Source organism: Buteo buteo, chromosome 7, assembly GCF_964188355.1.
Source record: "Buteo buteo chromosome 7, bButBut1.hap1.1, whole genome shotgun sequence".
NCBI classification, from domain to species: Eukaryota; Metazoa; Chordata; class Aves; order Accipitriformes; family Accipitridae; genus Buteo; species Buteo buteo.
Window position 1 is genome coordinate 2,951,609 of NC_134177.1, and position 25,261 is coordinate 2,976,869.

The window sequence follows — 25,261 nt, forward strand, 5'->3', positions numbered from 1 at the left end:
CATAGCTCTTGGGCTGAAGGGCTGTGTAAGTCCTTGCAGCTGGTGGGGTTCAGGCACGCAGCGCGGGACACGTGTGTGTAAAAATAAATGTGTGGGACAGTGAGAAATGACAAACGCATAAGGAAAAGGGCTGCTCGTGGCTTTCATGTGAGTAATGCGTCCAGGCTCCTTCCCTTCCCTCCCACGGTGGCGAGAACGTTCCCCGCTCGGCTGCCCTCTGCTCCCAGGCAGTGCGAACGGGAGGGTTTGCTTTATTTTTTTTTTAAGGAGTGTTTTCCCCGAGTAGGAATGATGATGGGAGAGTTGATAACCTCCGTGTATTACCCCCTTCTCCCTGTTAATGATTTCCTCGGTCCTGGGACAGAGGTGTAGCACAAAGGGCTGCGATGGGGGCAGGCAGGGCCAGCCTGCCTGGGGGAACGGTGCTGCCTGCGTCTGCCACCTTGTGCTGCGGGTACAGCTGCTAGAGAGGGCCAGGCTTTGGGATGTGCTGGGGGACCCAGCCAGAGGGCTTTCTGTAAGTTTAAAAAAGAAAAAACAAAAAAAAAAAACCACAAAAAAACCCAACTAAAAGGTGTGCAGAGAATCAGAAATTATATATTTTCCCCCAAGAACTGGGGATACCAGGTGTTTTCGTCTTCTGTAGATGGATAATTAATGAAATCTTGTTGTTTCACTATGAGAATTATAGTGTATCTGGTAAAGCTGCATCGTCTTTCTCTGCGGGGCAGCTGCCCCGGTGGTGCGTCCGTGGGGAGTAAGTGGAGGGATACTGCTGCCTGTGCCGCGGGATTGAATTTCTTGTGCCGTCACCCCTAAAGCCCTGCAAGCATCCGGGGCATCCGGACTGGTCTGTTCCTGGTGGCCCAACTTAACGGCAGCACAGGTCCAGGCTTGGGCACTGCTCAGCCCAGATTGACCCTGCCCCTGAGCAGCATCTTCCCCAACCCTCTGGAGAAGACCTGGAGCGGGGGTTTTGAAGGGAAGTGTTGCGTGCTGGTGTCCCCAGCTAGGTGTCAGACCCCCTGGAGATGTTCTCCAGGGCTTTCTGAACCACGCGTTTCTAGTTCAGAGCTGGTTTTGGGGCAAGCTTCAGGAAAACGTGTCGAGATCGTCTCACAAGTGGTGTAAGACACCCAAAGTTAGAGGGTGCCTCAATACAAAAAGCAAAAGGAGGCAGTGGAAATACCTCCTGGGTTTCTCTCCCCAGCTGACAGGGGCTGTTGGGGGTCCCCGGGGGTTTCCTGGGGGTCCCTGGGGGTTTCCTTGGGGCTTCCCGCTGGCTTGTGCCTCTGCAGAGGGCAGCAGCGCTTCTTCACCGCCTTCATCCAGGAGCATCCTTTCCCATTGACCCACCTGGACGACTGCCAGCAGTCTTTCACTCAATTTAATCACTCATTGCTTTAATTATTACCTGCCTGCCCGCCTCATTTCTGAACGGGTAATCGCAAATGGATGCAGAACAGAGGAGCAAATCCAGAGGTTGAGGCCGATGCCTGGCCCTTTCCACCTGCATCTGCCCCGGTGGGAAGAGCCTTGCTGCAAACGGGTGGTTTTGCTGCAGCAGGTGACACGCTAAGGCAAAGGTAGCGCTGTCCCTCGGGTCATTTTGCAAAAGGAATAAGATGATAAATAGGTTGGGGGGGGGGGGGTTCGCCCCGTGCCGCAGCAGACCTGGGCGCAGGGAGGTTGGTGCAGTCCCCGCCGGGGATCTGCTGCGCGCGGCGCGGCTCTGAGTCACTGCCGTTATAGATAGACCCGCACGTGGGAAGCGGGGGGTAATTTCAGGAGTTTTCCTTGTGATGCACATAATAAATGGCATTAGAGATTATGTAATACGTGGAGCTGCTTTTAGCTTGCCACAGATACTTTTCCAAAGCAAGCCTGAGATTTATGCAGTATATTGAAGAGTGGGGATGTTTTATTTTGATGTTTGGAAATAGCTGCCTAGTTGAATGGGATTCTTTGCAGATCCGGTAAAAAAATAGGCATGACTTCATCTTCTCTTAAAAACTTATGCAGAATATTTTTTTTTTTTTACTTTTTAAATGAAAGCTCTGTTTTTTTTAAAGCTCTCCTCCTGTAGGGGAGAGGGCATCGGGGAGGAGGGTCTGTGTGTTTGTCCCCATCCGTGCCGCCCAGCTGCGCGGGACTCGAGGGACCCTCCGTCCGCCCACGGCTGCTCCGGCCTGTTTGGGCGGGTGAGAAGCTGGGAAAACTGGGACAGAGCGATGGTCCTACAAAGGCCTTTTTTTCTAGAGGCACATCTGGCGTAGGGAATCAAATCTGAGACGCCTCGCGAGCAAGTGTTTCTGGTTTTCAGAGTCATGTGCGCTTCTGAGCTTAGCCACAGCGGGCGGCGGCTAGGAGCAGAATAAAGCCCTGTTTGCCTAACGAAGGAAGGTGAGGCATGGAGTTTCTGTTAGTTGCAAGCCAAAACGCTGTCGCCTGCCTGGGTAAGGGCACCCAGTGCGCGGTGCAAGCCCAGCCTGTGGCGCTGCCGTCGCTCTCTGGGCATCCCGGTGCCCCTCGGATGGGTCGTGTCCAGCCAAAAATAGGGCCTGAATGGGAGACTGGCTGTGTCCTCGCCCCCAGCTGCGGCCAGGGCCAGCCTAGCCCCAAAATCTTGCAAATGAGGCTACTGGGGTATGTGTTACCCCTGGAGAATGAGTGGTGAAGTCGAACCGAGCTACCAGAGCCCAGCGCTCGGCAGATCGCAAAGGCAGAGAATGATAAACAATCTGCTCGTCCCGCCGCTCCGTCCAGTCTCTCCTATTAAGGACTTTTAAAATAGAAAGCAAAATCAGGGTTCGGTTCCCTCCACGCGTCAGGCCTCCAGCCTGAGCCTGCAAACAGGGCAGAAAGTTTGACAACCTCACAGTGTTATTTTGGGGTAGCAGCGGGGTATTCTGCAAACGGCAGTGAATTCCCACTGGGTGCGCAGTGACGGTGGGGGGGGGCAGCCTACCCGGCCATCAACGTGCAGAAAACATCCTGGCTGGATATTTGCTTGATCCTCACAGGCCTTTTTTTGGGGAGAAACATGTCCGGAGACGGCCCTCGCTTCCATCCAACCCCAAGCGTGGCCGCAATCGGGTCTCCTCCGCGGTCGAAGCCCAGCCCCGGTGGGTGCCGTAGTGGGGGACCCCCCCATGCTTCACCCTCTCTGCAGGTGGATGTATAATTAGCTGGAAATGTAGGGCAGAGCCTTTTTCCAGAAAAAAAACAAAAACAAACAAACAAAAAACCACACAAAAAAAAAACCCCACCAAAAAACCCCAAAACCTGCGCTACGTTTCCGCAGCGGAGGGTAAAAGAAAGGTGCCCGCTCCTTTTTTATTTCACACCCCGGTGTCTCGCAGCGTTTTGGGGAGCTGATGCCAGCGGCTGCGCTCCATGGAGCCGCCATCCAGCCCCCCCAGCCCCCAGCGCGGTGCTGCCGCAGCCTTGGGGGGGGGACACACGGGGGGGGCTGGAACTGCGGCTGCCGCAGCATCGCCCCGGGGCCGGGGGGGGGACACACGATACGACACGGGACTTCCCACCCATAGCGCAGTGTCTGGGGAGGAGGAGGGGGGTCCGACACGGTGCCCCCCCCCTCTCTTTGTGCCGGCGGGGGCGGGACCGGCCGCCCCCCCCCCCCCCGGGGGCTGCCGCTGCGCAGGCGGAGCAGCGCGGCAGCATCCATCTTCCCGGCTGGCCCGGGCTCCCATCTTCCTCCTCCTCTTTCCCATCCTCCTCCTCCGGGGCCGGAGACCCCGCGGGGGTTGAAAGGGAGGGAGGGGGGGGGGGGCCGGCTGCCGAGCTGGGCGGCAGCGGCGGATGATGCTCGGAGATGGTCCACCAGGAAAACTGCTCCTACCAGGTAAGGGGCGAAACAGGCCTGGCCCCCCCCTTATATACACCCCCCCGGGGGGCTCCGGGCAGCCCGAGCTTGCTGGGTTGGTGTGTGTCCCCCCCCCCGGGGCTGGCGAGGCAGCGGTGGTGGGGAGAAGCCCCCGAAAAGTCTGTTCGCCCGGGGGGGCTTTGTACTCGCCGTGCGATGCTCGCAGGCACCGGGGATGCGCTCGACCCGGGGGGGGGGGGGACGGCTTTGGCACCCCACTCCTGCCTGCACCCCACTCCCTGCACCCCACTCCCTGCACCCCACTCCTGCCTGCACCCCACTCCCTGCACCCCACTCCCTGCACCCCAATCCCTGCACCCCACTCCTGCCTGCACCCCACTCCCTGCACCCCACTCCCGCCTGCACCCCACTCCCTGCACCCCGCTCGCCATCCACCTGCCTGGATGAAACTGCTCCCCGTGAGCCAGCCAGCTGCGGGTTTTTGCGCTTTTGGGTGTCGCCGATGCAAATTTGAGGAGAGAATAAATGGGAGGATTTTTTTATTTTTTTCTTCTCTGCGCTTTCCAGATTTATCGAAGCGTGAGGGCTGACCCGCAAGATAATTATTTTCAGCCGCGGTCTCGTCGCGGTTCGTTCTGCTAAATAAGCCGCGCGAGAACGGGTGATGGGTTGGGGGGTCGGCTTTGCCCTCTCGGAGCATCCATCAGGGTCGCCCCCGTCCCCGGGGGGGCCCTGGGGCCTGGCAGCACCGCTGACAGCCGTGTCAGGATTCTCGTAGCGGGGCGAGCGAGAGCTTGGGGGGGGTTGTTATTGCGGCTTCGTTTCCCTCTAAAGAGAGGGCGGGTGCCGGTGGGTGCACCTGCGCGGGATAACGGCACGTTTCGGGCTCGGTGGTCCAGGTGGGTCACTAAATGCACGAACGCCTGTCCGTCCGCGACGGCGGTGCTGAGAAACGCGGCTGCCTACGTGCAGTGGAGCGTGTTTTGCAAAATACCCAACAGGCGTTCCCGGCGGCCGAGCTGGACCCTCGGGAGACGGGGCCTTGCCCAGGACAGCGGCTCTTCCTCGTTTTCCCCCACCGCCGCGTTTAATTCAAACTTCAACCTGTGTTTTAGGACAAAAGATCTCCTATTGCAAAATATATCGGGAAGGGAAAAGATACCAACAGATAAGTACAGAGAGAGAGAAGAGTTGAAAAGATTTTTTGCTGAACGCTTTCAATCTAGCAAATGCTTCTGGAAATGAATTTCCATTTTTAGCTCCTTTGCAAGAAAAAAAAAAAAAATCCCATTTTTTCTTCAGCCTCTGTTTTAGGGGATCCGATTTTTCTGCAGCTCCGAGCCTGTTGCTCTCTGCTGCCTTAATAAATGGTGCCATTGTTTCTGCGCAGCGGATGTTTTCCCGGCGTACTCGTAGGAACGCAAGGGTTAAAGGTTGCGCATTGTTTCCCGGGTGGAAGCTGGTCCGTGGCGGTGGGCGAGCGATGCCGAGCCGTGGCTGCGGCGCAGGCCTGGCCAGCATCCCTGCATGTTAATGCGCCGGGCGCGCTGCGACGGCAGCGCTGCTGCCTTTTAGCTGCTTTCATCTACTTGCTTGTTTATGAATTGGTTCCTCTCCTCCAAACCAAGAAATAGTAGAGTGACAACAGCCAGAAAGCATGCACGTCGTAGAAAGAAGTCCGGAGAAGTGGTTTTTCAAATTAAATCTGTTTCGAAACCTTCCTACGACACCGCAAAGATGAGGAGCAACCCCAGCCCCCTCCCAAACCCATTAACCTAAAGGCCAAGTTTTAATTCTTTTGTGGCCAGCAATCCCGGGTGTCGGATCAGCCTGGAAGCCAGCAATGATCGGATTTTGGCGGCTGCCCGGAGTGCTCCGGGGGGAGGAGGGTGACAGCGTGTAACTCTGCTCTTCTCCCTCCTCTCACCCCTTTTTTCAAAGCTACTAAATAAACTAAAAATAAACCAAATAGAGGAACAAGCCAACGCACGGGGAAAACTTGAAAACGTGTTTGTTTTGGAGAAATTCAGCAGCAAAGCTCTGACGTGACGGGACAGGGCTGGGACATAAGCTGTGCAGCAGGGAGGGTGCTGGGGACGGGGCGCAGCGCTGGCAGGTGCCGAGGAAGAGGAGGGTATTTCTGTCGTATGCCGTGCCTTGCCTTGAAAGTCCTGTTTCGCACCATAAGTGAGCTGTCCCTGCTGCTCTCGGAAATGCAGGTGGCCGTAGGTGGTCCGCGGGTTTTGGATGTGGCTAAATCGGGTTCATCGCTTTGAATTTAGGGCAGGTTCCCCATGGTCAGGAGGTCCCAGCATCTGACGTCTTTCCCGTGGCCGCATCCTGGAGTCACGCAGGCTGCTGCCGCTTTTCGTGCCGTGTATTTTTCTCTTAGTTATTTCTCTTTTCCTATTTTATACCGATTTATTTTCCCATGCCAAACATTTTATTTAGGGCTCCGTATTTCCCCTACAGTTTGACAAGAAAAACGTCAGCTCGCGCACACTGGGCAATGCTTTGTGAGGTCCTGAGCTCGCACAGAATGAAAGGCCAGCGTGCAAATCCAGGCCTTAACACAGAAATAAAGGTTTTATTCCAACGTGCGTATTAGCAGTGCTTTACTGAAAGCCTTAGCCAGTGTTTCAGTTTGCTTTGTAAACGCCTATTTTCGGCGTTGCCCGACAGGTCCGCCTTTGCATGGAGCAAAACGGGACTCTCGGGGCTGTTGCCGGCTTCGTCTGTGTATCTTTGCCACCGCCGTACGAGTGGGTAATATGTCTAGATTGACGTCATCTCCTTGGGTTGATTTCTAATGTGCTTTTAAGAGCAGAGGAACCCCCCCGGCACCCGGTGCCCCTGCCTCAGGCAGGAGTCTCCAAACAGGCAGTTGCCCGTGGGAACCGGGTTTGGCTCCGTGCGCTGGCATCAGTCACGGTCTGAGCTATCTGCTGGTGGGAGAGTCGCTCTGGAGATGTTACCGGGCTTTACACGTGCGAAGAAAATTAAAAAGAAAAAAAAAAAAAAAATCTGATGTGAAAAACGAGATTTTTATTTGCTTAGAAGTCATCTCTCAGGCGGGTCGGGGCGTGGGGACCTGGTCCTGGTGCGCACATCGGGCTTGACTCTCCGCGGCTCTCGTGATGCCAGGTTTGTGCGTGTTTCTTGAGAGGGGTCTCTTAGAAAGACGCCTGTAGCGGGGAGGTGCTGGTGTTCACTTTGGCGCGGGGAGGTTGCTGGTGTCCCTGCGGGGCTGGACCAGGCAAGGCTGGCCAGCACCCACCGCTCCCAGGGTCTCACCGAGCACCGAACCATAAAAGTCAGGCCGTGCAAGTCACAAGCTTAAAATATGAAATGCTCATTAAATTTATTTTTTTTTTAATTAAGTTTATTTTGTTTGGTATCTTTAGGGTTTTGTAGGCTTTTGCGGCATGTAGAAATACCAGACTGTCATCAGCTTTTTCATTAAAAAGTGAATACAAATTCTCATGGCAGAATATAGCCCCAAAAGACAGGCCTTGGAGAAAAAACCTCAACCGCCACGAAGCCCACCGCAGAGCGCTGGCAGAGCTACCGGCCTGGCCTCTCGCCCGTGGCTGCCGCGCTGGAGGGGATGCTGCATCGTGGTACGGCAGAGGAACCTCGAGTTCGTGTGGCCGAGCGCGCTGACCCTGCATCCCAAACCAATTACAATAAAATAAAATAAAGCCTGCGTTATAGAGAGCTGAGGCTGAAGGCCTTCTTGTTTAGACAGAGATGGGAAAAAAAAAAAAAAAAAGCTCTGGGAAGTGGGTGGAAAGCACTTGGTGTGCTAAAGCTCAGGGAAGCATCATCAGAGAGGGAGGGGCACGGTCCACCTCATCCCAAAATTTGCAGGGACTGGTTGTAAGTGCCTTGTCCCGGCTGCTCTGCGCCGGAAGGATGCTGTGCTGTGAAGGGACTCTTCAGAAGAGATTTATTCTGACCTTTACAATAAAAGGAACGTTTTGTGCAATAGTTCTGGCAACTGGAGATTTCTATGAATCTGGAAGTCGCCTCGATGCCCTGGCCTGAGCGCCCCGTGGCCGTGAACGCTGGTTTGGCAGGGAGGGTGCTCGGAGGGCTTTCGTTGAGCTTCGCTGGGAATTTAGGGGTTTTATCTACTAACCTGGTAGCCGGCGGTGCGTGGGAGCTGATCCCCAACAGAAAGCTGGGGAGAGGTGGTTTCCCCAACAGCACTGAGGGGCTTTTTCATCGACTCAAGCAAGCGTTACGTATGCCCAGCAGAGTTAAATTTAGCTGCTTGCTTTTCCGTAAGCAATCGGCGCCTGTTTCAAGCCCGTAAAACTGGATGCGTCCTATTTCCTCGCCTCGCTTAAGGACGACTTGAGTGCCGCCGGCCCCTGCGTTCCCCGCGGCGCTGGCTCCGTGGCCGTCTGCTCCTGCAGCGGGGACACCCCAGCTGACCTGCTCCAGATACGCCTGTTCTGAGTTTTCCCTTCACGCTATAAAAAGAAAAAAGCAGGCGGAGGTGGCCGTGCCGGCGGAGCACCGGAGGGACAGTTTCAGGTGTTGGTGGGGTGGTCCGGCGCAGGCAGCGGTGCTGCCCGTCTGCCCGCGGTGGCCCTTTTGCATCAGGTGGGGAAGGGGCTGAACACCAAAGGGTTTGGTCCCTGCGCCGAGACAACCACAAAATCCATTTCCCTTGTGGTTTTGGTAGCCGGAGTTTAAACCTGGCCTTTTCTTTGCTGGTGGGGAGATGCTCCTCCCAGCTCCATCCCGGCTCGGAGGGCAGGGCGGAGGTGAGCTGGCCTGAAACCTGGGATGGGGGATAAAACCTTTTAAAAAAAGGCACAGGGACATCCCCCCTCCGATGGACGAGGGCAGGGTGATGTGGGGACTTGTCCCGAATTGGGGCGGCGGGGAGGGAAGCCCGTGGCAAATCGCAGGCTCAGCCCCCAGCCCGGTGCTCCTGGCCACCACATCCTTCCTGTCGGGCTATGGGATTTGTGGGTTTTTTTCAGATTTATTGTGTCAGGATCCATCCCCACGGCCAGGAGAGGAAGTTAATTTAGCAACAGCAGGAAAGGACACAATGAGTCAGTGGTAGAGGGGAACTAAAAATAATGAAATATCCAGAGAACAACTTTGTTTCATTTGGGAATTATAGTTACAAAGCAGCGTCCTGGGACAAGAATGGAATGAAACAATCCTGTTTATTATTACTGTTTTTGCCTGAAACTTCAGAGTGGAGTAACGCCATGATGCATAATTTGTATGTTGTCAGAGACAGTAATCTGACTAGAATACGCATTTTAGGTGAAATGATGTCAGCATGACTTGGATACATCATTTAATCATGTAAACTTTGTAGGGCTATTAAAATTACTTATCTAGCATGCCGCATAGTTGTGTTGCACCAGCAATCAGTGCTTTTGCTGCAGGTGTGCCACGTTTTGAGGATCACTGAGAAACTGTGGCATAAATTCCAATCTTTCTGAGGATTCCCTATAGAAATGCCTCACCCGCAGCCGATCCAGAGCAAACGTTGCACGCCGTGATGGGTGCGACACAGGTGGGATCTCAGCAAGGACTGAGCAGGATTTGTGCCGGGTCGGGGAGCAGCGGCCGTGCCTGGGAAGCCTGGATCTCCGGGCAGGACACAAGCTGGAGCTGTAAGCGGTGCAGGTTTGGGGGCTGCCGAGCCCACGGAGCCCCCCATGGGAGCCGGGGCTGGGGTGCTCAGCCACCCCTGAGCAGGGACCAGGCGGTGTGGGGGTCCCCAGGCTCTGCCAGCCCACAAGACGGGTGGCAGGTTAAGGCTGTGGACGCCTTTTTGAGCTCTTGGTTAATTCCTGGAAACTTTTTTTTTTTTTGCACCTTAAAAAGTTGGTTTAGCCAAGAAATCGCTCCCTGGGGTCCTTTCAGAGCGAAAACAAAACTTTGTCTCGTAGTTGACATTGCTGTGACTGCCCATCCTCCAGGTCCGCGCCGGCCGCGGGCAGCTCCTCCATCCGCCGGGATTTCGTTAAGATAAACTTCCACGGCGAAAACCCCGGGAGAAAGCCCCTTCCTCTTGCCCCCTCCAGCCGTGACTACGCCACCGGGCTCGGACTTTGACATCAGACACCGGGTTTTTTCCTGCCCTTGTGTAGCTGGCGAGGGCTCGGGGCTATTTTTATCCGGCGCTGGCAGTGGCTGGAGGAGGACGCGACTTCCCTGGCCCGTGCAGCCTTCGCCTCCCTCTCATCAGCCGGCCGAGGCTCCGACGCCGCCGTTGACTTTATTAGGGAAAAGCAAGGTGCTCCGGAGCGGCCGGGAAGCGAGAGAGGGGCCGGGGAAGCATCCCGGACGGTGGACGGTGGGCTGCCGCGGGTCTTGGCTCTTGGGGGGGCCGGCGTCCGATCCCACGGTGCCGATTGAAGAGCGGAGGAAGGATTGAGATGCCCCGGCGGGAACGTCGCGCCCGCCACGTGAGGACCCGGGAGCGAAGGAGATGAGTCGGGAGGGTGATGGCATGGGTGACGTCATCAGGAAAGCAGCCGTGCCGGCCGGGGAGGGGAGTTATAAAAAGGTAAGGGACAAAAAGGGGCCTTTTGTCTGCCCACAGTCGCCTTCTCGGCAGGAGGGGGACCCGCCGAATCGCTGCCCGAGACCCTCCCGGGGCGCTGGGTTTGGGGTGCCGGAGCAGGGAAGCGCTCGGCGGTGTTTAATGCACAGGCACGGGGCAGCAAACCTTCCTCCCTCTGCGTTTCCATATCACTTTATGATAAAGAAAACGCAGAGAGATGTTTCCAAACGCGTTCTCATCCCTCGAGACCCCTGGGTTTTAAGGCAGTTTGCCATGTGGCTTGAGATACGCAAGTTTGACTTGGGTTTGCATTTACTAGCAAATCTGCCATGAAAAAAAAGGAGATAAAAACAAATGTTCTGTGGCTACAAATTCTGTTTGTAAATCCAAGAATAGCCCCTGTACTTTACAGAGATAAAATAAGGTGCTGCCTATGGGTCTGCAACTTTAAATATAGTAATTGTCCGTGGCTGGTAATGACAGACCCTGGCAAAAATAGCCTCGGTGGCCCGGCTGTGTCCCGGCGCTGTGCACCCTGCTTGGCACCGATGGATGGATGCTCCGGGCATCCAGCCTCCGCCGGCCTCACTGCTTTTTAACCCCTCGCATTGCAGTGGCACTGCCTGGTTGGGACGGGGCTCTGCCAAAGTGTGGCTGGCACCCGTTAATCTGTAATTCCCCGTGTAATTAGACTCTTCCCTCTCCAAACAGGCAGAGCCTTAGCAAAGCACGCCTGGTATTCGGTCCAGGTTTGGTACCGGTCAGTACAACTCCAGAAGTGCCGTCCCCGGCCGTTATTAGGAGCTGGCTGCTCTACCCAAGGTGGGGGGTCTCAGAGCACGACGAGGAGCCTGGCAAATCACTGCTACACCTCAACGCCAAATAAATCTTCCATGTGCGATTTTATGTGCTATTTCGGGTGATATCTGTCATGAGTAAAGGCTGCTAGTACAGGTGCCTGCATGCTAAATAGCATGGTGAAAAGAATAGTCTGGCTACTACTTCATAAATGACATAAATCACACAGTATGGACTTTGCTCGGTTTCCCAGAAAACTGCAGAAATCTTGTGCCCACTGTTGTGGGGGTCCACTCTCCATCCTGCATCGGGTCGGTCAGGAACGGCCCCCAGCATCAGCGGCACCTCCGTGTGCCCCCAGGGATGGGGTCATATGGGAAGAAGGCATATATTGGATAAATTCAGGCTCTCGACCAAAAATGGGGAGGTTTTGGTGTCAAGGTGCCGCAGCGTGTCGGGGACGGGCTGGGTGCCGGCACGTGTCGGAGACGGGTGGTGAAGAGCACAAACGGTTCTGTATGATCTGCAAACACCGGCGAGGTGATTGCAATGGATTTATAACCAGCAATAATTACAGCAGGCGCCGGGGCTGCGGATATGGTGTGCTGAGTCCGCTGTGGGGAAAGGCTGAACCTCTCCTGGCAATTTCCCTTTGCTGAAACGGTTGTGTAAAGCATGTTACATGTAGGCAGTCACGGCCATAATCTTACATACTGTTTTTATTCGTGTACTTAAACAAAGGTAGCTACTGACCTTCCGAATTGGAAGGTCAATGGTAAGAAGGAAAACATCCGCCCAAAACTGTTTTGCCTTAAAAATAAAAAGCAGCCTTTTGTTTAAAATAATGGGCCGGACCAGACTTCAGCTCTACACCAGACCCCTCTTTCGGAAATACATACATTTTTTTATTCAGTGTCAAAATACATGTTTGAATAACATGGGTTTATGTTCTTCTTGCTAGTACCTTTGCATTTTGAGTATTTGATCCATTATTTTTTATATACCAAGTAAGTATATTTGATAGCCAAAAAACCACTTGCAATTTTCCTTCTCAATTTATAGTTTTCAATACCCGGCTCAGGATGTATATAGCAGCTGTTGAGTAATTTATCTAAAGCCTGAGGTCCAGTTCCCTTAGGTATATTCTATTCCTTAGTAACTGTTCCCTATTTTATAATAACAAATAGGACTCTTGATTTCTTTATGGTCATTAGCCTGTGTCTGGTTTATAAAATGGGATATTCTGAGCTCAGTCCTGGGAGCCGTGTTATTTAGTATCCTCAGTAATGACCTGGTGGAGAAAACAAATTGCACATTGATTAAATGTACAGATGGCAAACTGGGAGCAGTTCCGTCTCGGTGGGAAATGGAGCAAAATTAAAAAAGATGTGGAGAGACAGCCCCAACTGAAAGGGGTAAATATGTGAAAGTGTGCCTGTGCTTATGTGTATTTTAATGCAAAGACGACTAGTTTTCAGCACACCCTAGAGTAGGTAGGTATGCTGCTGGGGGAGGGAACGGTCTCAGTTGGGTGGAGGCTGGGATGTGCTGTCCTGGCTGGGCAGGAGGAGGTGGAGATGTGCTTTGGGCTCCTGATTTCATAGAATGGTTTGGGTTGGAAGGGATCTTAAAGATAAACCTAGTTCCAAGCCCCCTGCCATGGGCAGGGACACCTTCCACCAGACCAGGTTGCTCAAAGCCCCGTCCAACCTGGCCTGGAACACTGCCAGGGATGGATGGGGCATCCACAACTCCTCTGGGCAACCTGTCCCAGTGCCTCACCACCCTCACTGTGAAGAACTTCTTCCTTATGTCCAATCTAAATCTACCCTCTTCCAGTTTTAAACTGTTGCTCCTTGTCCTGTCACTACAGGCCCTTGTAAAAAGTCTCTCTCCATCTTTCTTATGAGCCCCCTTTATATAACTACTATAAGGTCTCCCCGGAGCCTTCTCTTCTCCAGGCTGAACAACCCCAACTCTCAGCCTGTCCCCATAGGAGAGGTGCTCCAGCCCTCTCATCGTCTTCATGGCCCTCCTCTGGACCTGCTCCAACAGGTCCATGTCCTTCTCATGTTGGGGACACCAGAGCTGGACGCAGGACCGCCGGTGGGGTCTCACCAGAGCGGAGTAGAGGGGCAGAAACCCCTCCCTCAACCTGCTGGTCGCGCTTGTCTTAATGCAGTCCAGAATGCGACTGGCTTTCTGGGCTGTGAGCGCACATTGCTGGCTCATACTCAGGTTTTCATCCATTAATACCCCAAGTCCTTCTCCTCAGGGCTGCTCTCAACCCACTCATCCCCCAGCCTGTATTTGTGCTTGGGATTGCCCTGACCCATGTGCAGGACCTTGCACTTGGCCTTGTTGCACTTCATGAGGTTGGCACGGGCCCACCTCTCCAGCCTGTCCAGGTCCCTCTGGACGACATCCCTTCCCTCCAGCGTGTCGACCGCGCCACACAGCGTGGTGTTGTCAGCAAACTTGCTGAGGGTGCGCTCGATCCCACCGTCCATGTCAGCAACAAAGATGTTAAACAGCGCCGGTCCCAGTACCGACCCCTGAGGAACGCCACTCGTCACTGGTCTCTACTTGGATACCAAGCTGTTGACCACAACTCTTTGAGTGCGACCATCCAGCCAATTCCTTATCCACCGAGTGGTCCACTCATCAAATCCATGTCTTTCCAATTTAGAGGCAAGGATGTCGTGCGGGACAGCGTCAAATGCTTTGCACAAGTCTGGGTAGATGACGTCTGTCACTCTCCCCTTCTCCACCAGTGCTGTAACCCTACTGTAGAAGGCCACCAGATTTGTCAGGCACAATTCGCCCTTGGTGAAGCCATGTTGGCTGTCACCGATCACCTCCTTATTTTCCATCTGCCTTAGTGTAGTTTCCAGGACGATCCGCTCCATAATCTTTGCTGGGCACAGAGGTGAGACTGACTGGCCTGTAGTTCCCCAGGTCTTTCTTTTTTCCCCTTTTAAAAACAAGGGTTATGTTTCCCCTTTTCCAGTCAGTGGGAACTTCCCTGGACTGCCACGACTTCTCAAATATGAGGGATAGTGGCTTAGCCACTTCATCCGCCAGTTCCCTCAGGACCCGCGGATGCATCTCATCAGATTCCCATGGACTTGTGCGCCTTCAGGTGCCTTAGATGGTCTTGAACCTGATCTTCTTGTACCCTGGGTGGTTCTTCATTCTCCCAGTCCCTGCCTTTGCCTTCTGCAACTTGGGCAGCGTGGCTGGAGCACTTGCCAGTAAAGACTGAGGCACAAAAGTCATTGAGAACGTCAGCTTCTCCATGTCCTGGGTAACCAGGTCTCCCGTTTCCTTGGGCCCACATTTTCCCTAGTCTTCTTTTTATCACCGATGTACCTATAGAAACTTTTCTTATTGCCCTTGATGTCCCTGGCCAGATTTAATTCTATCAGGGCTTTGGCTTTCCTAACCTGATCCCTGGCTGCTCGGACAATTTCTCTGTATTCCTCCCAGGGTCCCTGTCCTTGCTTCCACCTCTGTCGGCTTCCTTTTTCTGTCTGAGTTCGTCCAGGAGCTCCTTGTTCATCCACACATTTCTGTCGGAACACAAGGAAAATCAGAAGTAGATGGGAAGATGTGGGAGAGGATCATCCCAGTTGGAAAAACGGGGAGGCTAGGTATCCGTGGCTTCATGAATATTGTGGTGCTGAGGGATGCGGCTGGCACTCACAGGGGAGACACCCACGTCCATCGTGCGATGGGCAGCACGAGGAAACGGCACGGGCAACCCTGTCTCTGCTTTCAGTCCATTAAAAAATATTTCTCATTCATTTTTACTTATTTTTTTCACTGTGCTGCCTTCACCAGCTGGCTGGCTGGCTATTTTTTCTTCTAAATCTAACCGCCTCTGTGTGATCGAGGCATCGATTACTGAAACCTGAAAAAAACCAAAGCAGAAAAACATAGCTGCGCAGTCTGGGTAGAACCTCGGAAACTGGGAGCTGAACCCAAAAACTTGATACCACTTGATGCCATGGGCATTATTTTTAATACTTTAAATGAAAGGAGTTGGGTTACAAACGAAGTATGTATTTTGGTAAGGGATCAACAATATAATGGGCAGTGTGATAATGTAATATATGTAGTCAGCATTGGAGTTGGAATTAAATTATTAGCTATTTTAAGTTAATAATTTGCATTTCACTTCCTTGTATCAAAAAAAGGTGCTTTATTTTTAGTGAGACAGGTGAAATATGGGAAGCACAGTTATATTAATTAACACCGTGGAAGCAGCCCATGCTTGCCTGCTATGTTTTCTTTTGTTGTGTATTCTTGATCGGGTATATGTGTTATTTTAAAATGAAATGTTTGAGGGCTTCAAAATGTTCCTTCTATCAATAACTTGCCACCTTGTATGAATTTATTGTCAGCGTTGGCACATAATCTGTTAGTGACAGACACCGGGATAGTACTGGTACTAATTTTGAATCTAGATCTGTGATTTTCATTTATTGCACATTGATTCCACAGTCATCTCCATAATCATTGATGGGTGATTAATTTCAAATCACTTTGTAGTTTGCCGTTATTCAAAAAAACATATATACAAACCCACATTTTTAAAACTGTGCACAATTCAATGGCAATGGTTAAAAATATATCTCTAAGCACATTGGCAGAAGGAGGAGTGTGTGGTTTTGGAGGCTGCTCGGGGAAGTGGCAGATGTTAATGGCACGAGTGTGGCCTCGGTGGCTGTATATGGATAGATGTACAGATAGCGGTGTATGCATTAGGTATCTATCAGATGTGTGTGTATATATAGGTACCCATCTATCAGTATGTGGAGAGAGAGAGACGCAGGTGGGCTTCTCTGTTGGGATGGACTATGTGGTCCACCCAAGGATGGGAGACAGCTCGGGCGATGCTGGGCATCATCATCATCATCATCAACTCTCCTGCCTGCACACCGGTGTGACCGGCAGCTTCATCCTTTCTTGTCGCCCTTCCCTTTCAGGCCCAGAAGAATGAGCGGGAGTCCATCAGGCAGAAGTTGGCTCTGGGCAGTTTCTTCGACGATGGCCCGGGACTTTACACCAGCTGCAGCAAGAGCGGCAAGCCGAGCCTCTCCTCCCGGTAAGCCAGGCGGCCTCGCGGCCCAAAACCTCGTTGGAGGCTGAAAAGTGGGAGATGCCTCCAGTGGGACATCCTGAGACCTGCCCTTCAGAGGATCCCTCGGTTTTTGCTCGCAACCATATTCTTGAATTTTCCTTGTTTTAGAACAATGTCTTATGCTCCAAACGCAATAGTTGTGTGTTACGTGGATAATTGTAAATAATATGCTAAAATATTAGTTTAAAACCATGTAGAAGAGGTATTTGGATGCTCAGGGGACAAAGCAAATGAGTTTCCTGAGTTAGGTTTCCATCAGGTTTTCATTTAGGATCTCTGTCCTGAACTGAGAATTGCCTTTGGACTTGGGCAGACCAAGAACAGTGGTGGAAGTATCGTGAATGCACAACTGGAGTTATGGTCAGGAAAATAGTTGATTAATTATTTTTTTTCCCCAAGTTCTTTATGTTGAGTTGCAAAATACTGAGGATTTTAATGTCTGAATGCCTGGTTTAATGCCAGGCATGCATGTCCAGAGCAGGGCAGGGCATGAGGACGGTCCCATGGTCCCACCAGTCCCGGGTCAGGCAGCATGGTGATGGTTGGTGAAAATCCACGAGTTTGTGAAAGCGTATCTTCCTTCGGTGGCTCAGGAGGTGGCAGCCCGTTGGAAACAGATCTGATGCTGATAGCTAGCCCTGGTGACAGCAGGGCAGTGGAGAGCAATTAATCTCACCCACAGAAAGCAGCAGAGAATGAAAAAAATGACCTTTAACGTGGCTCCCTGCCTCCCCGCCACGTCCACGTGCTCCACGCAGGCTCTGCTGGCTGGACACGGCTCCGTCCCTGGGGCTGGCACGTTGCGTAGCATGGGTACCTCACTTATTCTGATTTTTAAAATCTCTACATCAAACCAACTCCAGAAAGGCTTGTTTATATTCAGCTGCTGGGGAGTAACCCATGGCACTTGGAAAGCACTGAACGCCTCCCACGTTGGGAGTGAAGATCTACCTGTTGCCATGGTGTGGGAGAAGAAAAAAGTCTTAGAGAGGCATAAAGCCAGGAGGAATACTGTTATTACACCAGAGAGGTACAATTGTGAAATTAAACTGAACTGCAAGTCATTTGAAAGGGAAAACAGTTTTGCTCTGTGTAGTTACATCTAAACCAGGAGCCGCTATCTTGTAATTATAGCGCGGGTCTAATTAACGCTGCACGGCAGGGTTTGGCAGCTGTGCCATGAGAAATTACCAGCTGTACCTGACCGCTTTGGTGTTTCGGTAATATTTATAGTCCAGGCAAAGCATTAGTATTGCACGCTGCCTGTTACAGGACCTACAGGAACCTTTGCAGGACCGTTGCTCTCGTGCTTGCATATGAAATTAAACAGAATAAATTGCTGGGTTTTGGGTGTTGGGGTCGTATGATGCAATTTTAAGCCGAGCCAAAGGTGCATCCTGCACCCCGGCCTGGGTACCCATGTCTGTCCACCATGGCTTAAAATCTTGTGCAGAATTATAGGATGGAATCATAGAATGGTTTGGGTTGGAAGGGACCTTTCACGGTCATCTAGTCCAACCCCGCTGCCGTGAGCAGGGACATCTTCCACCGGCTCAGGTTGCTCAGAGCCCCATCCAACCCGACCTGGAATGTTTGGGATGGGGCATCGACCACCGATCTGGGCAACCTGGGCCAGCGTTTCACCACTCTCGTTGCAAAAAAATTCAATTATTAATGCTATCTATTCTACTAAAATAAATGGAAAATAAGAGTTTGCTGTCTGTAAGTACTAATATAAGCCCCGCACATTGGGAATGGAGAATAACAGGCAGAAGAGCATGGGGGGAGGTTTGCCCCATCTTCAGCAGGCAGCGATGGAGTATGATGCACTGAGAAGGCTGATAGAGTTGACCCCAGAAATCTCTAGTTTCTGGGGTTAATTTTTAATGAGTTTGGAAGATGTGCAAAGCCTGAGCAGTTTCTGTAGGCGGCAAATGGGCTTGACCCCGGTGTCAGGTGGATGAATTTTCCTGGAGAGCTCGAGCTGCATGGGCTGGGCTGGTGGCTGTGGAGCTGCTCCACAGCGTGAGCATCAGCAGGGGCGTTCACAGACACCCTCTTCTCCAAAAAATCCAGTCCCTTGTTTGCTCTTCGAGGCTGATCTGAGCAGAGGGAGCCGTGGGGTCCACAAGCAGGCTTATTACCCTTCTGAATAAATAGCTTAAATCATTAACACATTATTTTATGTAATATAATAATATTATATATATGTTATATAGAACATATTTTATATATTAATATATTTACTATATTTTATATATACTTTATATATAGTATTTTATTTAATGTAATAATACAGACACCCGTGATGACAAAAGCTCTGCAGCACCTCGGTAATTCTGAAGTTCATCAATAGATGGTGGTAGAAGTATTGTTTTTATCATGCTGCTGAGCTTCCAGTCCCACATTGAAGTGCTGCTCAGAAATGACAGCGCTGGGCAGCAGCAGGAGCTTGCCCGTGCCCTGCCACCGTGGGCTGGTGGTCCTGGCTCTGCTTTTGGGTGGGCGATGACCATCCTCTTGGAAAAAAAAGTGAAAATGGTTATATTTTCCTGAGGCCCATACAAAATCAGGACAACAGCATCCTTCAAAAGGCGAACGACTTGCTGCTGACGCCGCCGCGGCATCTTGCCCACGTAACCCATCGGCGCGGTGGGGAGAGCCGCGGGTTGCCGGCAGCCGCGCCGGTGCGAGGGGGCTGCCGCGTCACCTCTCCCTTTTCCCCCCGCAGATTACAAAGTGGGATGAACCTGCAGATTTGCTTCGTGAACGACAGCGGCAGCGACAAGGACAGCGATGCTGATGACAGCAAGACAGAAACCAGCCTGGACACGCCGTTGTCGCCCATGGTAGGTCTGGGCACCCATCCCGCAGAGGCTCTGGAGCGTGGAAACCGTAGGGCATCCTTAATGGAAGCTGATAAAGAGCTGATCCTATTAAAATAGCAACGCTAAACCCCAGAGCAGCATCTTCAGCCATCGATAAAAGAAACGCGAGATGCTGAGGGGCAGATAGCAAAGTGCCCCTGGCTAGCACATTGCTGCTGTAGAGCAGATGCCTTCATGTGAAGGTGTTCCTTCTCCTCCCTTCCTCCCTTTCTTTTTGGCTCTGATAATTATCAGAGCAGTAATGGGTATGAAGTGGTATTAGGTTCCACCAGGTTTCTTCTCCTCTCCTCTCCAAATATAACACCACAGCCCCAGATGTTTTCCTCCAGCTTAACCAGTCTGTCCCTTCAACACCTATTGATCTGGTTGGCTCCTCTTTCCATCTCAAGCGCTCAAGTTGCTATTAGTAGTCAAGGGGGCCTATCTGGGAATTACTCTGATTTTTAAAGATAATCTTGTGAATTAAAATAAAAAAAAAAATCTGTGCTCCTCATCATTTCTGTAGAAATGATCCCACTTGTAAGTAAGTGCACAAAAAGACGTTAAGCCAACAGCAGCCACCTTTGCTGTGGCACGGTTGGGGTGACGGTGCCGTGACGGCTGCGTGTCTGCTTCCCTAGAGCAAGCAGAGCTCGTCCTACTCCGACAGAGACACGACGGAGGAAGAGTCAGAGTCCCTCGACGACATGGATTTCCTCACCAGGCAAAAGAAACTCCAAGCTGAAGCCAAAATGGCCTTGGCTATGGCGAAGCCCATGGCCAAAATGCAGGTTGAGGTGGAAAAGCAGAACAGGAAGAAATCGCCGGTAGCGGATCTTGTAAGTGGGGGCCGTGGGACGGCGCGCGGGGGTAACGCTAGCCCTTTTGCTGTTTGCTTTTGCTTGTCAAGCCATGGACACCAGCTGGCAGCTCTTGCTCGTGGTGCTTGTAGACACGCAGCCTTGGAGATAGGGACCGGCTGTCAGGACTTGAGGGGTCGACATGGGTCGTTTTATCGGGGCGTTACGGGAGCGGGAGGGATGCAGGGAATGAGATGATGAAGTGTGAAGGTTGTTACTGCCTCGAGGCCGGCATGATGCTGCTCATCCTCTAAGTCGTAGTCTGCTCATCCCATCCCATCCCGGAGCACTCCTGCCTTGGTACAACACGGCTCGTTGTAGCCCTCGCCTCCCTTTACATCAGTATATTGCTGATGGTGGTAGATTTGAAGACTTGGGCCAAATGTTGTGTAGATGTTTCGGCTCAGTGTGGTAGTCCCAGGGGAGTCGTTGATGCATGCTTGTGAGAGGAGGATGCAAGCAATGTAAACTGCCGCTGTTCAGAAATACAAATAGTTGGAAGAAAACAGCACAAAATTGAAAATTTCTTTTCAGCTGCCACATATGCCTCATATAAGTGAATGCCTGATGAAGAGAAGTTTAAAACCCACTGATCTAAGAGACATGACTATCGGGCAGCTACAAGTGATAGTCAATGATCTCCACTCACAGATAGAAAGTAAGTGATACTTGTTTAATTATTCTTTGGTATGTCCCATTTAATTGAGAACAGTTCTCCAGGATAAACATAGAAATGTTGGTAAATGTAGGATAACACAAGAATATGGAAGAGGCACACAGCAGTAGTTGGAGATGGAGTTCTCTCCAGATTTGGCTCCTTTGGCTTTTTTCTTTCCTTTTTTCAGTTTCTACTAGAGCTCTCGCTTGGCTCCATAAGAGAGGAGGGTTGTAGCCTTGTGCCAGCACCTAACGCCCCACTTGAAACTCAAAACCTGGTCGGGTAAAAATAGTTCTGGGAAGTCTGCCTGTCCTGGAAGCACCTGCCATTCGTGGCTTTATGGCTATGTCTTCACGTGACGCTATGCCATGGCATCAAAACTATCCATCAGTGGAGAAAGCCTCCAGTTTAGCAAACGTCCCGGGGTAGATCCACTCTTGCAGGGCTTCAATGCATTTCATGGGTCCTTGCATTTGCCCACAGGGACAGTGCCCCACCGCCTCATCTGTCTTTGCTGTCTCCAAAAGATCCAGGGTTTTTTTTCCTCCAGTGAATTGACATCTTCCTATTAATGAATTAATTAACAATTTGGGGAGTAGACTTCTCTGGTGGCTGTAGGTCAAAAAAAAGGTTGGTTGGGAGCTACTGTGCTGCTCCTTCCCTACTCAACGTTGGTTAATTGGCATCCCTTCTGGAAGCAGCCCTGCTGAGGATGCAGAACTGCGCCGTTGAGTCATGCTTTATTTTTTGCTGCAAAGGCAAAAAAATATGCTAATTAATTAGCGTCACTTTAGAAAGCACCCAAGTATGGGAACATGAGCTCATTTACACTGAGCTTGCTTCCCAAACTGAAGGGGCGTTAAGCCAGTAGAGCTGTAGTTAAGCAGTCTAAACACCAGCTCTGGCAGTGAGTGACAGCCAGGTACAGCCTTCAGGGGAGCCCGTGCCAGCAGGTTCATTTTTCACAGGGTCCTTTTTGTTTTTCTTTTTTTTTCCCTGCTCTTTGACACAACCCCGAGCAAGAATCCAATGTCACGAACATCCCTCTTGAGCAGAGGGGCCAGCTTGGACAGTAACCCCAAACCAGGACGGGTGGGCAGCGTGTTCTGCGTTGCTGCAGGGAATTAAAAAGTCAAACCTGAGGCTGGCTGGGCGAGTGGCTCGGCCGCTTTCCGCAGCCTGTTTCTTGCTCAGGGTTATTGCCCCCAAGCTGAACCAGCAGAACTCCAAGCCCTGAGAAGTTCATCTTTATTTTTGCTGCTGCATTAAGCTATTTCAAGAGAGGAACTGCTTGCATGCAGCGGCAAGGGGGCTTACAGTTCATCCCAGAAAACACGCGTCCTTTGGGGAGGTCCGTCCTGGTTCTCTGCACCAGCTTTTGTGTCACGAGGGGGGGAAGGATGACGTACGGGTCCCAAACCGGGGTTCCCTGGGACGTCACAGACTCACCCCCTTTCTCCCCGGCGCCAGGCTTGAACGAGGAGCTGGTGCAGCTGCTGCTCATTCGGGACGAGCTGCACACGGAGCAGGACGCCATGCTGGTGGACATCGAGGACCTGACCAGGTGAAGGAGGCTCCTCGGGGGGTTTCTCTCTCCTCGCAGGTCCCAGCCTACCGAGTAGCGGTTTTCTTTTAGCAGAATTTCGGTACTAAAGCTTTTGCCGTCAAAGGTAAGGGCAGAGCAGGATGCTGCTCTCTCCTCCAAACCAAGAAGTCAAGGCACTCAGGTTCTGGAGACTGTCAGCAGCTTTCAAGAGCTCCCAAACGCAGGTTTTGGTGCATGCTCTTGAACTGGTGTTCCCCTTTCCGAGGCCTGAAAAGAGCCTGGGAAGGGGTGATGCTGCAAACCCAAGGAAAACCCAAGCGGCTCCCGGTGTCACCCCACTCCTCTCGCTGGGGTCAGCGGGAACCGGTCTGCCTCCACCGTCAGGAGGACTTGACCGACGGGAGAATTTCTGAGTCTCTTAAATATTAATGTTCAATAGCCGATAAAATGGAAAACCCTGCAGAACATAGGCAGGTTTCCTGAAGGACTCCATCTCCCGGGCAGCAAGGCTGAAGAGGCATTTTCCTTTGAGATTTCCTGCAGAAACATTAAGAAGCATTGAAAGCTTTGGGGAAAAAAGCAGCTGAAAAAGAAGGTGCACTGGTTATTGTCAGCGCACTGTGACCACGGTTTCACAGCTGAAGCATTAAGCTTGCGAAAAATACGGCCTATATTTGTTTCTATTTTGAAACATCGTGGCGCTGCATAGCAGCTGGTTGAGATTTGACGGTGCTCTGCCTGGAAAAAGTTTCCGCCAGCTGGGGTGGCCAGTTCTCGTGCTGCCCAGGGGCTGGTGGCCGCGGGGACGAGCAGACAGGTTGTCACTTCGGAGTCTTGCGAGACACCGTCACTGCTTCCCTTAATGAAGAACAAGTGATGAAAGGGGGGGATTTGGGATGGGGGCTGGAGCTGGGTCAGTAGGCAAATGCCAACGCCACCTCGCGTCTCTTTCTCCTGGGCTTTGGGAAACGCTTTGCTTCCCAGGTGCAAGTAATGGCAGTTTAGTAAATGAAATTTATTTGGAAGCTGGTCAGGATGGTGGGGGCTTTGGGGGGGGGAGGCACCGGCGCTCCCCATCCCGGCGTTGTCCGGGGGTGAACGCGCCGGCCATCGCCGCAGGAGGGGAGAAAACGATCCCAGCTGACCCAAAACCCCTCGGGAGAAGGGTTTCCCTCCCCGTCCCCTCCCGCCGGGAAAGAACCCGGGCAGAAACCGCACGTAACCTCGCTCGGTGTTTGGGTTTTTTTTTTTCCCTCGGGAAAAATGTGATTTTTGGTTCGCTGCCAGAGCGGCGCGGATGCTGGCTGGGAGCGCAGCCCCGCGCGCGGTTCGGGTTTCCACCTCCCCTCGGCACAGCAAATAACGAAAATTCTTTCCTCTCCCCCCGCCCCAGACACGCCGAAAGTCAGCAGAAGCACATGGCAGAGAAGATGCCGGCAAAATGAACCCCGGAGCGCCGGGAGCAGAGCTGGAGCGAGACTTCATTTTGCTTCTGTGTGTGTCCAAGCGCTGATGTCCACGGTGGCGCACGAGAAAAACCAGTGTTAGTCATTGACCATGTCTGAAGCTTTATGTCCGGTGATTGGCCTCTGCTTCTTAATTTATTTTAATTTTTTTACTCGTGCCACTAAATATCAGGCATTTTAATAATATTATTACAAAAAATGTACAGTACTTATAACATTATAAATCATGGGTGAGAAGAGAGGGTAGTTTAACTTTATTTTTGTTTGTTTAGAGATTTTCAGTTGAACGATATTTTACCATTGACTACTTTTTTATTCTTCACTGTAGTTTTAAAATAAAGAAACTGTACTTGACGGTGCTATACAAGTCAAAAAAATACATGCCTGCCTCGTAGTGAAGTTGTAGCTTTCAGTAATATGTATATTTTAATCAGTTTTCAACATTTTGTGAATGTTGACTACCTGACATTCATTTTTAGATGTGCTATTAACATTCGGTTGGATTCAGAGAGTTACCTTGAAAGTTTTATGTATAAATATGTAAAATAAAAATTAAAAAAATTGTTTCATATGATACGTCTTTTTGTTGCCTAGTGGTTGACTTTGGTGATGCACCAGTAATGTATTCCTCGAACTAAATGTGCAATTCCGAGTTTGTCATCACCAGAAAGAGCCTTTTCTTTTTGCCGATCACATGAAATTACGGAGAGACGACAGGATTTTTGTAGAGTTATTTATTTGTAAGTTCATAATGTATGTATGACGTGGACTTAAGAGATTCTTCTATAATAACATTCACTGGGCCCTAATAGTGTGACTATTGTTAGAATCAGCAGGCACATACCGTAGATGGGGGTTTTTTTATATTTTATTGTCCGGGCTAAATATTTAAATGACTCAGCAATGTCAGAAATAAAAAAAAGTCTATGTTAAAAATCTAAGCAGCATATTAAATGTATTATATATGGTAATTACTCACCTCTCTGCCTTTGGGCTGCGCTCCCCGTTAGTAGCTGTGTTCGTCAGCTGAGTGCTGGATGTGTCCTCCTCCGCGCGTACAGGAGGAGGGACACTGGGAGACTAATAAGTCTGTCTCCGTCCCTCATTTATTTGATTTAATGCTGAAGGAGCTCAGCCATCCCCTTCCTAAGGCTGCCTGGCCGTAGCCAGCAGCAAACACGCATGTTGCGCGCACCAGCTTCTTACCTTTTAATTCTTTTTTTCCTCGGGGGCAAATTCATCTTAGCGAAGGGTCTGGCTAATGACTTATTCAGAGTGTTTTCATAAAAGCATGAGCTGCATTAAAATTTCATCCCCCGCCAAGAATGTATTTTATAAAATGACGGGGTTTTTCCCCTCTTTTTGCAGAAAGTGCAGGTTAGGGAAGCGCCAGCCCTTGGCGGGGTGTGGTGGGGCTGGGCAAAGGGGGTTGGTTTAACTTAGGGTTGTTTTTCCTTTCCCAGGAGTTGCTCCGGGGGGTTTCCAGCGGACAGTCCCGTGTCCCACGTCCCTGCCAGGCAGTGTCCCTG

The 25,261-nt window shown here is 51.4% G+C and overlaps 1 protein-coding gene across 4 annotated transcripts in view; it reads left to right on the plus strand.

Annotated features, from left to right (window-relative positions):
* The window catches only part of SCHIP1 (schwannomin interacting protein 1), a 42,242-nt gene extending 17,946 nt beyond the window's left edge, over nucleotides 1-24,296 (plus strand). Inside the window, exons 1-7 of one of the 4 annotated variants that reach the window (XM_075031306.1) lie at nucleotides 3,724-3,865; nucleotides 16,181-16,299; nucleotides 19,067-19,184; nucleotides 19,844-20,041; nucleotides 20,597-20,720; nucleotides 22,191-22,284; nucleotides 23,660-24,296. In XM_075031306.1, coding sequence (XP_074887407.1) covers nucleotides 3,836-3,865; nucleotides 16,181-16,299; nucleotides 19,067-19,184; nucleotides 19,844-20,041; nucleotides 20,597-20,720; nucleotides 22,191-22,284; nucleotides 23,660-23,711 — 735 coding nt within the window. In that variant the 5' untranslated portion in view covers nucleotides 3,724-3,835 and the 3' untranslated portion in view covers nucleotides 23,712-24,296. Of the gene's footprint in view, nucleotides 1-3,723; nucleotides 3,866-9,997; nucleotides 10,395-16,180; nucleotides 16,304-19,066; nucleotides 19,185-19,843; nucleotides 20,042-20,596; nucleotides 20,721-22,190; nucleotides 22,285-23,659 lie in introns of those variants that run through there. The other 3 variants (XM_075031305.1, XM_075031304.1, XM_075031307.1) reach the window with 3 other exon arrangements.
* The last annotated feature ends 965 nt before the right edge of the window (nucleotides 24,297-25,261 follow it).